The sequence below is a fragment of the Mirounga angustirostris genome, unplaced genomic scaffold, assembly GCF_029215605.1.
Source record: "Mirounga angustirostris isolate CCGP_5_RB_7025 unplaced genomic scaffold, mMirAng1.0.hap1 SCAF_9, whole genome shotgun sequence".
Taxonomy (NCBI): domain Eukaryota; kingdom Metazoa; phylum Chordata; class Mammalia; order Carnivora; family Phocidae; genus Mirounga; species Mirounga angustirostris.
In genome coordinates, this window is record NW_026991717.1 from 70,067,689 (window position 1) to 70,080,985 (window position 13,297).

A 13,297-nucleotide genomic window follows, 5' to 3' on the forward strand; every position below is an offset into this window, starting at 1 on the left:
GACCATATAAGACAAATAATACAGTAAAAATTTAGAGAGGACCCAGAAACCAAAAGCATGTTGAATGACTTAACTAAAGCCTGCAATAGTGTCCCTTCAGATTTATTCTTCTAACGTGAGAAAAATAAACTGGAACTTCTTTGATCAACTATAAGCCAGGTTTTTTGTTAATTGGTTAAAAGCAATCAGACCATTTTTATGATAGCCCATTCCTAATTATTCTTCTGCCTTACTGAGTTCTCTGTACCTTTCACTAACACAGCAATCATTTTTTCTCTGCTCAACCTTAATTTCTGGTGTGACTCAGAGTCTGTGATAAGCATTTGCTCTTTTTTGTTTTTTAATTAATGTTGGAAACATCTCTTCTAACCATTCACTTAGCAAAATCTTATATGCTAGTTTACCTTGGTCTGATTACAGAAAGGATTTAAAAATGCAAATCTTACATTACATACCTCCACCAGTATCTTTTTAAAACCCTTGTAAGGATTCTCATTGCCCAGAGGGGAAAGGTTTTATTCAATATCAGTTTACTTATTTTAACTAGTACCTACATGTTGAATTCTGAATCTGTAGCTTTATCTCTTACTCCAGAGTAATATATTCAAAACAGTATGTGGTATATACTCAAATGGAAATTCCACCTCCATCTTCAAGTTAATGTCAAGCTGAATTTATAATATTTTAATTTTAATTTACTGCAATGCTTCAATAAATGTCATTACCCTTCTCCCCAGTATAGATACCTGGGTAGCACTCTGTCCTTGCATTTCCAGCTCCAGTTGCACAACTTTTACTCTCAACTATTTTTCATTTCAGTTCCTTTCTCATTTCTATTGTCATTTTGTCTTTTACTTCTGGTCTACATATTGTCCCATCTTGACCACTGAAGAGACTCCTAAAAGATCTCCCTGTTCCATTCTTCCCATGTCCAGTCCATTCTACAGTCTGTTTCCGTATCTGTCTGTCTAGAGATCAAGTAACACCAACTGGCTTTCCTACTTGAAGCCTTTGGTGGCTCTATCAAGAGAAAATTTTTGATCCCACAGCATATCACATAAGGCCATGAGAAGAGATGAGCAATATTTGACTTCAGAGGATATTTCCATGAAAATTTTAGGGAATGAATGTACTGAACAGTCACTGGATAAATTTCAAAATTGATCCCTGATAAAAACTCTTAGTAAAATTGGAAGGTTAAGAAACATTTTAATATGATGATTTAAATAGAATTTTTAAACCAGTAGTCAATGTCTGATTATAGATGAAACATTAAAACCAAGAACATAAAGAAGGAAGCCTGCAGCACTATGTTTCAATTATTTACTATAGTAGAAAGATTAAATCCAATAATATTCTTGAAAGAACAGTATCAAAACTATAATCATTCACAAATCATACAGTTGTCCATGTCAAAAACTTACAATTAAATGAAAAAATAAATCCAGCAAGATTATTTTAATGAATATTATAAATAATAGTATATAGTAAATAACTTATTAAAATTTGATTTAAAAACTCTCATTTGTAAGTGAAACAAATGTGCAATATATGCACTCTACTGAAAAAACAAATTTTTCTGGAACATTTGAAATGCAGATTGAAATAGGAAATGGATCCATGCAAATAGAGAAAAAAGACACAAAGTTGTAAAAATAATCCATTCTCACTGAACTACCTTGAGCAGTAACTGCCGTGCCCATTAAAAGCCCAGCAGAAATGTTTTGGAGCATTTCAAACATATCTAAACGTCCATTTCAAAGCCCAGGGATATTTTGAAAAAGAAATGAAGTGGGTGCCAGGGGGAGAAAAGAGAATACTTTCTGTAAAAGATGTTGAGATATATCATAAACCCATGCTAATTAAACATGATTAATTTGGCTGAAGTTGAACAGATAAATAGAACAAAATGCAGTTAAGAATGTGATACAAATTAAGGAACTTAGTATATGATAAAGAGGGCAATACAATTAAATAGGATAATGGAGGGCTATATATGAAATTCAGAGTATTTAATGTTTATTAAATGTGTAGCTCAACACTGGAAACATAAAATTTTAAGTATCTTATTAAACATCTCACAGCAAAGTATATTCTAGATGATTAGAAGGCGTAAATGTAAAAATAAAATTGTAAAGTTTTAATACATTGAATTATGCATTACTTTCTAAAACTAGAGATTAAAGAGGTCTTTCTACATTTACCTCAAATTCAGAAAGCAGATTCCATTTTTGTATTTTCTCTTCAAAAGAATGAATAAGCCTTTTGCTGCTGCAGAATTGGGGAAGCAGTGCTTCTCATTCTCAGCCTGTGGGAAATGTGAAGTGGTACAGTCATTCCAGAAGGCAATTGAGTCATAAAAGTGAAAAATACTTTAACTGTAATTCAATAATCCTATGCCTTGGAATTAATTGAAAGAAAATAGACAAATACACAGAATGTATGATGTTCTTTTACTTTAACATTTCTTATAATATGAAATGTTTAATGATAAGGGACTGATTATATGGATATATTCCATTTTTAAGAGGTCATTAGGTCTACATTAATGAGCATGGAAAGATATCAGTAAGTCCAGAAAACTATAGTAAAAAAATATTTTTACTGGGGAACATTTGCATGAGTAGAGGTTTATAACTTGTCCCAAATTTCTACAGGTAGTGGGCTTAAAAACATTTTTTTTAATTTGAATATAGTTGACACACAATGTTACATTAGTTTCAGGTGTATAGCATAGTGATTCAATATTATTATATGTTATGCTGTGTTCACCACAAGTGTAGCTCCTGTCTGTTGTCATACAGGTGGTGGGGTTTTAAATAATCTTATGCTTGTTTCTTTACCCTCAACTTAATTTGCTATATTTTTAGAGGTAATATTTATTTTTCTAATTTGAAACAAATGTGTCAAAATAAATTGAGGGGATGGAAACTTTTATGTAGGAGCCATTTCCAATACACAGTAAAACACAGTGTTTAAGGGCAAACTGTTTGCATCCCCAGATCCCCCATTTATCTGCCGTGTGTTCTATGTGAGTTGCTCAGCGGCCAGATGTGTCCATTTCTCCATCTGTTAAAGGCAGATACTAACAGTGTCTATCTCCTGTGGTTGTTTTGAGGACTAAATGAGTTGAAACCAGAAAACATCAGAAAGTGCTTAGACATACACTAAGTGCTAAATAAGTGTTATCTATTACGATAATTTTGATGATTTTCGGGAAACAGATCTAAAGTTTTCAGACTGGTAACAGTGGTTGAATAAATCTGGCAGAAAGAAAGCTAGCATGCTTTTTTCTTTTTTTTTTTTTTAAAGATTTTATTTATTTATTTGAGAGAGAGAGAATGAGAGACAGAGAGCACGAGAGGGAAGAGGGTCAGAGGGAGAAGCAGACCCCCCGCTGAGCAGGGAGCCCGATGCGGGACTTGATCCCGGGACTCCAGGATCAGGACCCGAGCAGAAGGCAGTCGCTTAACCAACTGAGCCACCCAGGCGCCCTAGCATGCTTTTTTCATGTTGTTTCAGTAGGAATAGAAGAGCAAAGACATAGATATTGCTTTTTGTTTTTATGATCCTAATATTCAGAGAAAAAGGAGATGGGAGACCCAATATACTTCACATACTATTTTCAAAAAGATACTAGAGCTTTGAAGAATATTTTATGTTCATCTATCATACAATTTTAACTCTGAGAATAAGACCAAAGGATATAAAACAATGTGAATGAAAATCATTCAAATAAAGTGAGTTAACAAAGGAAAAGGGTGACTGGAGAGAAGTAAATTGTGGGGAACATAAAGAGATGATTATGGAACCAGATGCTGGAGAATTAAAGATCGGGTTTCCACCTACTGCACAGGCTCTGGTTTTCACCCTCAGCAGCTTCAAGGGATCGAGAAACACAGAGACATTCACTCCCTTTTAGATTCATCTTTATTAATTAAGACATATAGTTATAAATAATTATTACCATTAGGAATGAAACCAATTACAAGACTGGGTATTAATAACTAATAGCTATTCCATTATTGGCTCTCTATAGACATTAGGAGTTTTATGAACATTGGCTTTTCCCCCAAGGGTCAAGTTACATGAGATGCAGAACAGAGTAACAGAAATTAAAGAGTCTGTGTGATGAGTAGTAATTATGTGGTTTTGACCGTATTTTTTCAAATTTGAGATTAGAGATGTTATACATTACAGATGTTTTATAAATTATAGAATTGTTGAAAGTTATCATCATGAATCACTGTTATATGTGTTTGGCATTAATATCATGTAACAGACTACATACCACTACACACTCTTTAAAAAAATTTTTTTTATTTACATTCAGTTAATTAACGTATAATGTATTATTATTTTGAAAGGTAGAGGTCAGTGATTCATCAGTCTTATATAATACCCAGTTCTCATTACATCATGTGCCCTCCTTAATGGCATCACCCAGTTACCCCATCCCTCCATTTCCCTCCCCTCCAGCAACCCTCAGTTTGTTTCCTATGATTAAGAGTCTCTTATGGTTTGTCTCCCTCTCTGATTTCATCTTGTTTTATGTTTTCCTCTCTTCCCCTATGATCCTCAGTTTTGTTTCTTAAATTCCACATGTGGGTGAGATCATATGATAATTTTCTTTCTCTGATTGACTTATTTCGCTTAGCATAATACCTTCTAGTTCCATCCACGTCCTTGCAAATGGCAAGATTTCTTTTTTTTTTTTTTTTGATGGCTGAGGTGTATTGCATTGTGTATATATGCCACATCTTCTTTATCCATTCATCTGTTGATGGACATCTGGGCTCTTTCCATAGTTTGGCTATTGTGGACATTGCTGCTATGAACATTGGGGTGCATGTGCCCATTCAGATCACTAAATTTGTATCTTTGGTGTAAATACCTGGTAGTGCAAATGCTGGGTTGTAGGGTAGCTCTATTTTCAACTTTTTGAGGAACCTCCATACTGTTTTCCAGAGAGTCTGCACCAGCTTGCATTCCCACCAAAAGTGTAAGAGGGTTCCCCTTTCTCCGCATCCTCACCAACATCTGTCTTTTCCTGACTTGTTAATTTTAGCCATTTTGACTGGTGTGAGGTGGTATCTCATTGTGGTTTTGATTTGTATTTGCCTGATGCCAAGTGATGTTGAGCAGTTTTTCATCTGTCTGTTGGCCATTTGGATGTCTTCTTTGGAGAAATGTCTGTTCATGTCTTTTGCCATTTATTGATTACATTATTTGTTCTTTGGGTGTTGAGTTTGGTAAGTTCTCTATAGACTGTGGATGCTAGCCCTTTATCTGATATGTCACTTGAAAATATCTTCTCCCATTCTGTCAGTTGTCTTTTGGTTTTGTATACTGTTTCCTTTGCTCTGCAAAAGCTTTTTATCTTAATGAAGTCCCAATAGTTCATTTGTGCCTTTGTTTCCCTTGCCTTTGGAGATGTGTCTAGCAAGAAGTTGCTGTGGCTGAGATCATGGAGGTTGTGGCCTTTGTTCTCCTCTAGGATTTTGATGGACTCCTGTCTCACATTTAGGTCTTTAAACCATTTTGAGTCTATTTTTGTGTATGGTGTAAGGAAATGGTCCAGTTTCATTCTCCTGCATGAGGCTCTCCAATTTTCCCAACATCATTTGTTGGAGAGACTTTTTTCCATTGGATATTCTTTCCTGCTTTGTCAAGATTATTTGACCATAGATTTGAGGGTCCATTTCTGGGTTCTCTAATCTGTTCCATTGATCTACGTGTCTGTTTTTGTGCCAGTAGCATACTGTCTTGATGATTACAGCTTTGTAATAGAGCTTAAAGTTGGAATTGTGATACCACCAGCTTTTGTTTGCCTTTCAACATTCATTTGGCTATTTGAGATCTTTTCCATTTCCATACAAATTTTAGGATTATTTGTTCCAGCTCTGTGAAAAAATTTGATGGTATTTTGATAGGGATTGCATTGAATGTATAGATTGCTCTAGGTAGCATAGACATTTTAACAATATTTGTTCTCTAATCCATGAGCATGGAACTTTTTTCCATTTCATTGTGTCTTCCTCAGTTTCTTTTATGATTGTTCTGTAGTTTTCTGAGTGCAGATCGTTTACCTCCTTGGTTAGGTTTATTCCTTGGTATCTTATGGTTTTAGGTGCAGTTGTAAATGGAATCGACTCCTTAATTTCTCTTTCTTCCCTCTCATTGTTAGTGTATAGAAATGCAACTGATTTCTGTGCATTGATTTTATATCCTGCCACTTCCCTGAGTTACTGTCTGAGTGCTAGCAATTTTGGGGTGGAGTCTTTTGGGTTTTTCACATAGAACACCATGTATCTGTGAATAGTGAAATTTTGACTTCTTTGCTGATTCGGATGCCTTTTATTTCTTTTTGTTGTCTGATTGCTGAGGCTGTGACTTCTAGTACTATGTTGAACAATAGTGGTGATAGTGGACATCCCTATCATGTTCCTGACCTGTCATGTTCCTGCTCTGTTTTTCCCCATTGAGAATGATATTCACCATGGGCTTTTCGTATATGGCTTTTATGATATTGAGGTATGTTCCCTCTATCCCTACACTGTGAAGACTTTTAATCAAGAAAGAATGCTGTACTTTGTCAAATGATTTCCTCTGCATCTACTAGGAAGATCATATGGTTCTTGTCCTTTCTTTTATTAATGGAATGTACCACATTGATTGATTTGCACCCTTGAAGCCCAGGAATAAATCCCACTTGATCATGGTGAATAATCCTTTTAATGTACTGTTGGAGCCTATTGGCTAGTATCTTGGTGAGAATTTTGGCATCCGTGTTCATCAGGATATTGGTCTGTGATTCTCCTTTTTGGTGGGGTCTTTGGCTTTGGGATCAAGGTAATGCTGACCTCAGAGAATGAGTTTACAAGTTTTCCTTCCATTTCTATTTTTTGAAACAGCTTCAGAAGAATAGGTATTAATTCTTTAAATGTTTGGTGGGATTCCCTTGGGAAGCCATCCAACCCTGGACTCTTGTTTGTTGGGATATTTTTGATTTCTGCTTCAATTTCCTTGCTGGTATGGATCTGTTCAGGTTTTCTATTTCTTCCTGTTTCAGTTTTGGTAGTATATACCTCTCTAGGAATGCATCCATTTCTTCCAGATTGCCTAATTTCTTGGCATATAGTTGCTCATAATATGTTCTTATAATTGTTTGTATTTTTTCGGTGTTGGTTGTGATCTCTCCTCTTTGATTCATGATTTTATTTATTTGGGTCCTTTCTCTTTTCTTTTTGATAAGCCTGGCCAAGGGTTTATCAATCTTAATTCCTTCAAAGAACCAGCTCCTAGTTTTGTTGCTGTGTTCTACTATTCTTTTGGTTTCTGTTTCACTGATTTCTGCTCTAATCATTATTAATTCTCTTCTCCTGCTGGGTTTAGGCTTATTTGCTGTTCTTTCTCCAGCTCCTTTAGGTGTAAGGTTGGCTTGTGTGTTTGAGACCAACTTTCTTGTTTCTTGAGAAGGGCTTTAATTGGTATATACTTCCCTCTTAGGACCCCCTTTGCTTCATCCCAAAGGTTTTGAACAGTTCTGTTTTCATTTTCATTTGTTTCCATTAATTTTTAAAAATTCTTCTTTAATTTCCTGGTTGACACATTCATTCTTTAGTAGGATGCTCTTTATCCTCCACGTGTTTGAGTTCTTTCCAAATTTCCTCTTGTGATTGAGTTCCAGTTTCAAAGCATTGTGGTCTGAAAATACGCAGGCAATACCCAAATCTTTTGGTACTGTGTGAGACCTGATTTGTGACACAGTATGTGCTCTATTCTGGAGAATGCTCCATATGCACTCAAGAATGTGTATTCTGTTGCTTTAGGATGGAATACTCTGAATATATCTTTGAAGTTGATCTGGTCCAGTGTGTCATTCAAAGCCCTTGTTTCCTTGTTGATCTTTTGCTTAGATGATCTGTCCATTGCAGGGAGTGGGATGTTAAAGTCCCCTACTATTATTGTATTATTATTGATGTATTTCTTTAATTTTGTTATTAATTGGTTTATATAATTGGCTGCTGCCATGTTAGGGGCATAAATATTTACAATTGTTAGGTCTTCTTGTTGGATAGACCCTTTAATTATGATATAGTGACCTTCCTCATCTCTTATTACAGTCTTTGGTTTAAAATCTAGTTGGTCTATTATAAGGATTGCTACCCCAGCTTTCTTTTGATGTCCATTAACATGATAAATGTTTTTCCATTCTCTCACTTTAAATGTGGAGGTGTCTTTGGGTCTAAAATGAGTCTCTTGCAGACAGCATATCAATGGGTCTTGCTTTTTTATCCAATCTGATACCTTGTGTCTTTTGATTGGGGCATTTAGACCATTTACATTCAGAGTTACTCTTGAAAAATATGAATTTAGTGCCATTGTATTATCTGTACAGTCACTGCTTCTGTATATTATCTCTGTTCCTTTCTGGTCTATGTTACTTTTGGGCTCTTTCTTAGCTTATAAGATCCCTTTCAATATTTCTTGTAGGGCTGGTTTGGTGCTCAAAAATTGTTCTAGTTTCTGTTTGTCTTGGAAGTTTGTTATCTCTCCTTCTATTTTCAGTGACATCTTAGCTGGATAAAAAATTCTTGGCTGCATATTGTTCTCATTTAGCTCCCTGAATATACATTCTAGTCCTTTCTGGCCTGCCAGGTCTCTGTGGATAGGTTTGCTGCCAGTCTAATATTTCTACCCTTTTAGGTTACAGACCTCTTGTCCCGAGCTGCTTTCAGGATTTTTTCTTTGTCTCTGAGATTTGCAGGTTCACTAATATATGTCAGGGTATTGACCTATTCTTATTGATTTTGAGGGGGATTCTCTGTGCCTCCTGGACTTGAATGCCTGTTTCTTTCTCCAGATTAGGGAAGTTTTGCACTATAATGTGCTCCAATATACCTTCTGGACCTCTCTCTCTTTCTTTTTCCTCTTCTTCCAGGGTCCCAATTATTCTAGTATTGTCTGACTTTATGGTATCACTTATCTCTCAAATTCTCCTCTTGTGATCCAGTAGTTGTTTATCTCTTTTTTTCAGCTTCTTTTTTCTTCATCATTTGGTCTTCTATATCACAAATTCTCTCTCCTGCCTCATTTATCCTAGCAGTTAGAGCCTCGATTTTTTATTGCATCTCATTAATAGCCTTTTTGATTTTGACTTGATTAGATTTTAGTTCTCTTATTTCTCCAGAAAGGGATTCTCTAGTGTCTTCTATGCGTTTTTCAGGCCCAGGTAGGAATTTATAATCATTATTCTGAACTGTAGTTCTGACATCTTACTTCTATCCATACTGATTAAGTCCCTGAGTACTGCCTCTTGTTCTATTTTTTTTTAAAGATTATTTATTTATTTATTTGACAGAGAGATAGACAGAACAAGTAGGTGGAGCGGCAGGCAGAGGGAAGGGGAGAAACAGCCTCTCCGCTGAGCAGGGATCCCGAACCAGGGCTCAATCCCAGGATCCTGGGATCGTGACCTGAGCCGAAGGCAGCTGCTTTAACCAACTGAGTCACCCAGGCACCTCTTGTTCTCTCTTTTGAGGTCAGTTTTTCCATCTTGTCATTCTGTCCAGAGAAGAATAGATGAGTGAGAGAACAAAATATTAAAATGGCAACAGTGACCCCAGAGAAATAAACTAAACAAATGAAGATACCTGAAACTTAAAAAAAAATTAAAATTAAAAAAAGAGAAAATATAACCAAAGTGGTGAACAGAATAGAGCAATACACTGGATACTGTGTGTATTTTGGTATATTTTTTAGAAAACTGGATCCCAAAATTGTAAAGAAAGAAGAACTTATATATGTAAAGAAATAAAATTAAGTACAATGAAAGGATAGAATGTAAATGTAAAAATGAAAATTAAAAGAGGGAAAAAAAGAGAAAAAGAAAGAAAAAAAAGGAATATAAACAGGTGAACAGAACAAAGCAATACACTATATCCTGAGTGTATTTTGGTGGGTTTGTTAGAAGAAACTACAACTCAAAATGGTGAAAAAAGAAAAACTGATATATATATACAAAATTAAAATTGAATACAATGAAAGGATAGAATGTAACTGTAAAGATGAATATTTAAATGGCTTTAACAAAAAGAAAGGTAGAAAAAGAAAAAAAGAGTGAATATGATTAGACAGGTGAAAAGAACAGAGCCATACACTAGACTCTGGGTCTATTTTGGCCTGTTTGTTAGAAAAAACTGCATTCCAAAATTGTAAAGAAAGAAAAACTTATATATATGCAAAAGTAAAACTAAATACAATGAAAGTATAGAATGTAACTGTAAAAATGAAATTTAAAAAAAATCTTTAAAAAGTTGAAAAAATACGAAATTTGGTAGAGTAATGGAAGAGAAAAAAAATTTAAATGGAAAGACTAAAGAATTGTGGGAGAAGAAAAAACATGAATTCTATATACTGTTTTCCCCTAGGGCTGGAATTTTGCAGTTCTCTATGATCAGTAAACTTGGTCTCAGCCTGATGTTCTTGCTGATCTTCTGGGGAACGGGCCAGTTGCATTGATTCTCAAGTGTCTTTGCCCAGGGCAGAATTGCACCACCCTTGCCAGGGGCAGGCTAAATAAGCTGCTCCAGATTGCTCTATGTGGGTTTTGTTCCCTGAGGGCTTTCCACATTGCTTTAGAGGCTAGAATGAAAATGGTGGCCTCCCAATCTTCAGACAGGAGCTGAAAGCCCTGTGCTCCAATCTTCAGTGCGCCCTAGGGAAAAGCAGTCAATCACTCCTGTCTCCCTGGTCTCCCTTCTCACTCCCTGCTCACCTGGCCTGTGACTAAGTGTTTCTCTCACAGGCACTCGACCCTGTTTTGAGTCTCCAAACCCTGCAGACCCCTGCAGCATTCCCCTCCTGCAGCACACCCCTCCATTGCTCCTCCCAGGGGAGGAAGGGGGATCTTGCCAGTTCTGCACCTGCTTGTTGGGCCCCTGGTAGGAGAGTGGTCACCCAACAGTGCCATGGTTCATGGTATATTGCAACCCTGAGCTGAGAGCCCTTAGATGGCTTCCCCACTCCAATGCCTGGAGCTCTGCTGCACTCAGGCACCCCTGGTCTTCCTGTGACCCTAAGGATCCTGAGACCACACTTTCCCACCTAGTATTCTGCCCCACTTCACCACCTGAGCACCCTCAGACAAGAATATCCCTCACTGGAGCTGATTTCTAAAAGTTCTGATTTTGTGCTCTTCTGCTGTATCACTTTGTGGTAGCCAACTTATGTAGGCTCCCTGCCACCGTGATTTATCTTCCCATCCATCATCTCGGATTCCCTTCATACCTCCTACCTTGCAGAAAGTGGTCCCTTTTCAATTTCTAGACTTGCAGCAATTTTCTTAGATCTATGGTGGGGTTCGCAAGTGTTCAGAATGATTTGATAGCTATCTAGCTGAATTCCTGGACCAGAGGAAAATAAGGTCTCTTACTCCTCTGCCATCTTGGACTCCTACTACACACTCTTAACTGCTAATTCCACTTAGAATTTGAGTAATACTAAATTGGCATTTGAAAAATATGAAAGCTTAAATATAGAGTGAATATAAACAAAAATGCCACTTGGAATTTTAATACCTAAAATTATTCTATATGGAGTTCTAGAGACAAAGGAATGTGTGTTTTGGGGAAAAAGAGAAAAAGGATGTTCCTGGGTTATATATACTTAAACGGTGTTTTCAGTCTTCACAAACCACTTAATAAGCAAAGACAGTAACAATTATGCAAATTATGATTATCACTTATTATCCTCTCCAAGTGGTAAGAATACAAGTGTCGGATTTTTTAAAAAGTTTTATTCATTTATGTGAGACAGACAGTCGTGGGGGTGGGGGGGAGGTATGGAGGAAGAGAGAATCCTCAAGCAGATTCCATGGTGAGCAAGGACCCCCCATGCAGGGCTGGATCCCAGGACCCTGAAATTGTGACCTGAGCCAAAATCAAGAATCAGATGCTTAACTGACTGAGCCAACCAGGCATCCCAAGTGTTGGATTTTTGAACATATTTTTATAATGGAATAAACACAAACCATGTATCTGGGAATACTTCAATCTTATAGATATGAATAAGTCACATTTCCAGTTTAGTTTTTAGGTCAAAACATGGCCAAATTGGGATGCATTTTCTGATTACATGAGAAAACTAAAAATTATCCTGTGAATCCATATGCTGACTTATCAGTCTCTTTATGGCATTCCTAATCTCTTTATTTCTCAGTGTATAAATGGCTGGATTCAGGAGAGGTGTAATTACTGTGTAAAACACAGCAAGAAACTTGTCCACCCAAGTAATGCTGAGTGGCCACAGATAGATGAAGATGCAGGGTCCAAAGAATAGCAGCACCACTGTGATGTGGGAAGTACAGGTAGAGAGTGCCTTTGATGCTCCATCCTTAGAGTGAAGGCAAACAGTCACTAGGATATAGGTGTAGGAGATCAGTAAGAGAATGAAGCAAGTTGTTGCCAAGATCCCGCTGTCAGCATTTATCAACATTCCCAGAGTATATGTATCCATGCAGGCCAGTTTAATCACCAAAGGGATATCACAGAAAAAACTGTCCACTATTCTGGGTCCACAGAAGGGCAGCTCTAAAATCATGGCTAGTTGGCTCATGGCATGCACAAAGCCAATGATCCATGATATCAAAACTAGCCAGATGCACTTTTGTCTGTCCATGATGCTAGAGTAATGGAGTGGCTTGCAGATGGCCACATAACGATCATAGGCCATTGTCACCAGCAGTACCATCTCTCCCCCTGCAAAAAAATGCACACCGAAGATCTGGGTCATGCAGCTGCCAAAGGAGATGGTCTTATTATCCTTTAGGAAGTCTGTGGTCAGTTTAGGGGTAGTTACTGAGGAAAGGCAGAAGTCCACAAATGAGAGGTTGGCTAAGAGGAAATACATTGGGGAATGGAGATGAGGATCCGTGATGAATAAGAGCATGACAAGGAGGTTGCCCACAACAGTCAGCAGGTAGAGCATAGAAAAAGGCAGTAAGAGGAAGGTCTGGAGCTCCCTTGAATCACAAAGTCCACGAAAAATGAACTCAGACACTACAGACTGATTTGCTTCCTCCATTTAGTACATGGTGTTCTAATGCAGCCCAAAGAAAGAGATGAACTAAGAACTTCTAGAATGGAAAGAAGAACCTCATTAATGCTCAGGTACTAGAGAGCAGATAAGTCCTACTCATGGGCAAAATTCAAATCTTACCATTGTAGTAGCTGAAAATTGAAAATAAAGTTTTCTTGAATTTATAGGTAGACACAGTCTTTTTTTTTTTTTTTAA

General features: G+C 36.9%; 1 protein-coding gene across 1 annotated transcript; it reads right to left on the reverse strand.

Annotated features, from left to right (window-relative positions):
* Positions 1-12,147: 12,147 nt before the first annotated feature.
* Positions 12,148-13,086, reverse strand: LOC123862122 (olfactory receptor 4K15-like). Its single transcript, XM_045901755.2, has one exon. The coding sequence runs from the start codon at positions 13,084-13,086 to the stop codon at positions 12,148-12,150; it is 939 nt and encodes a 312-aa protein (XP_045757711.1).
* Between the last annotated feature and the right edge of the window lie 211 nt (positions 13,087-13,297).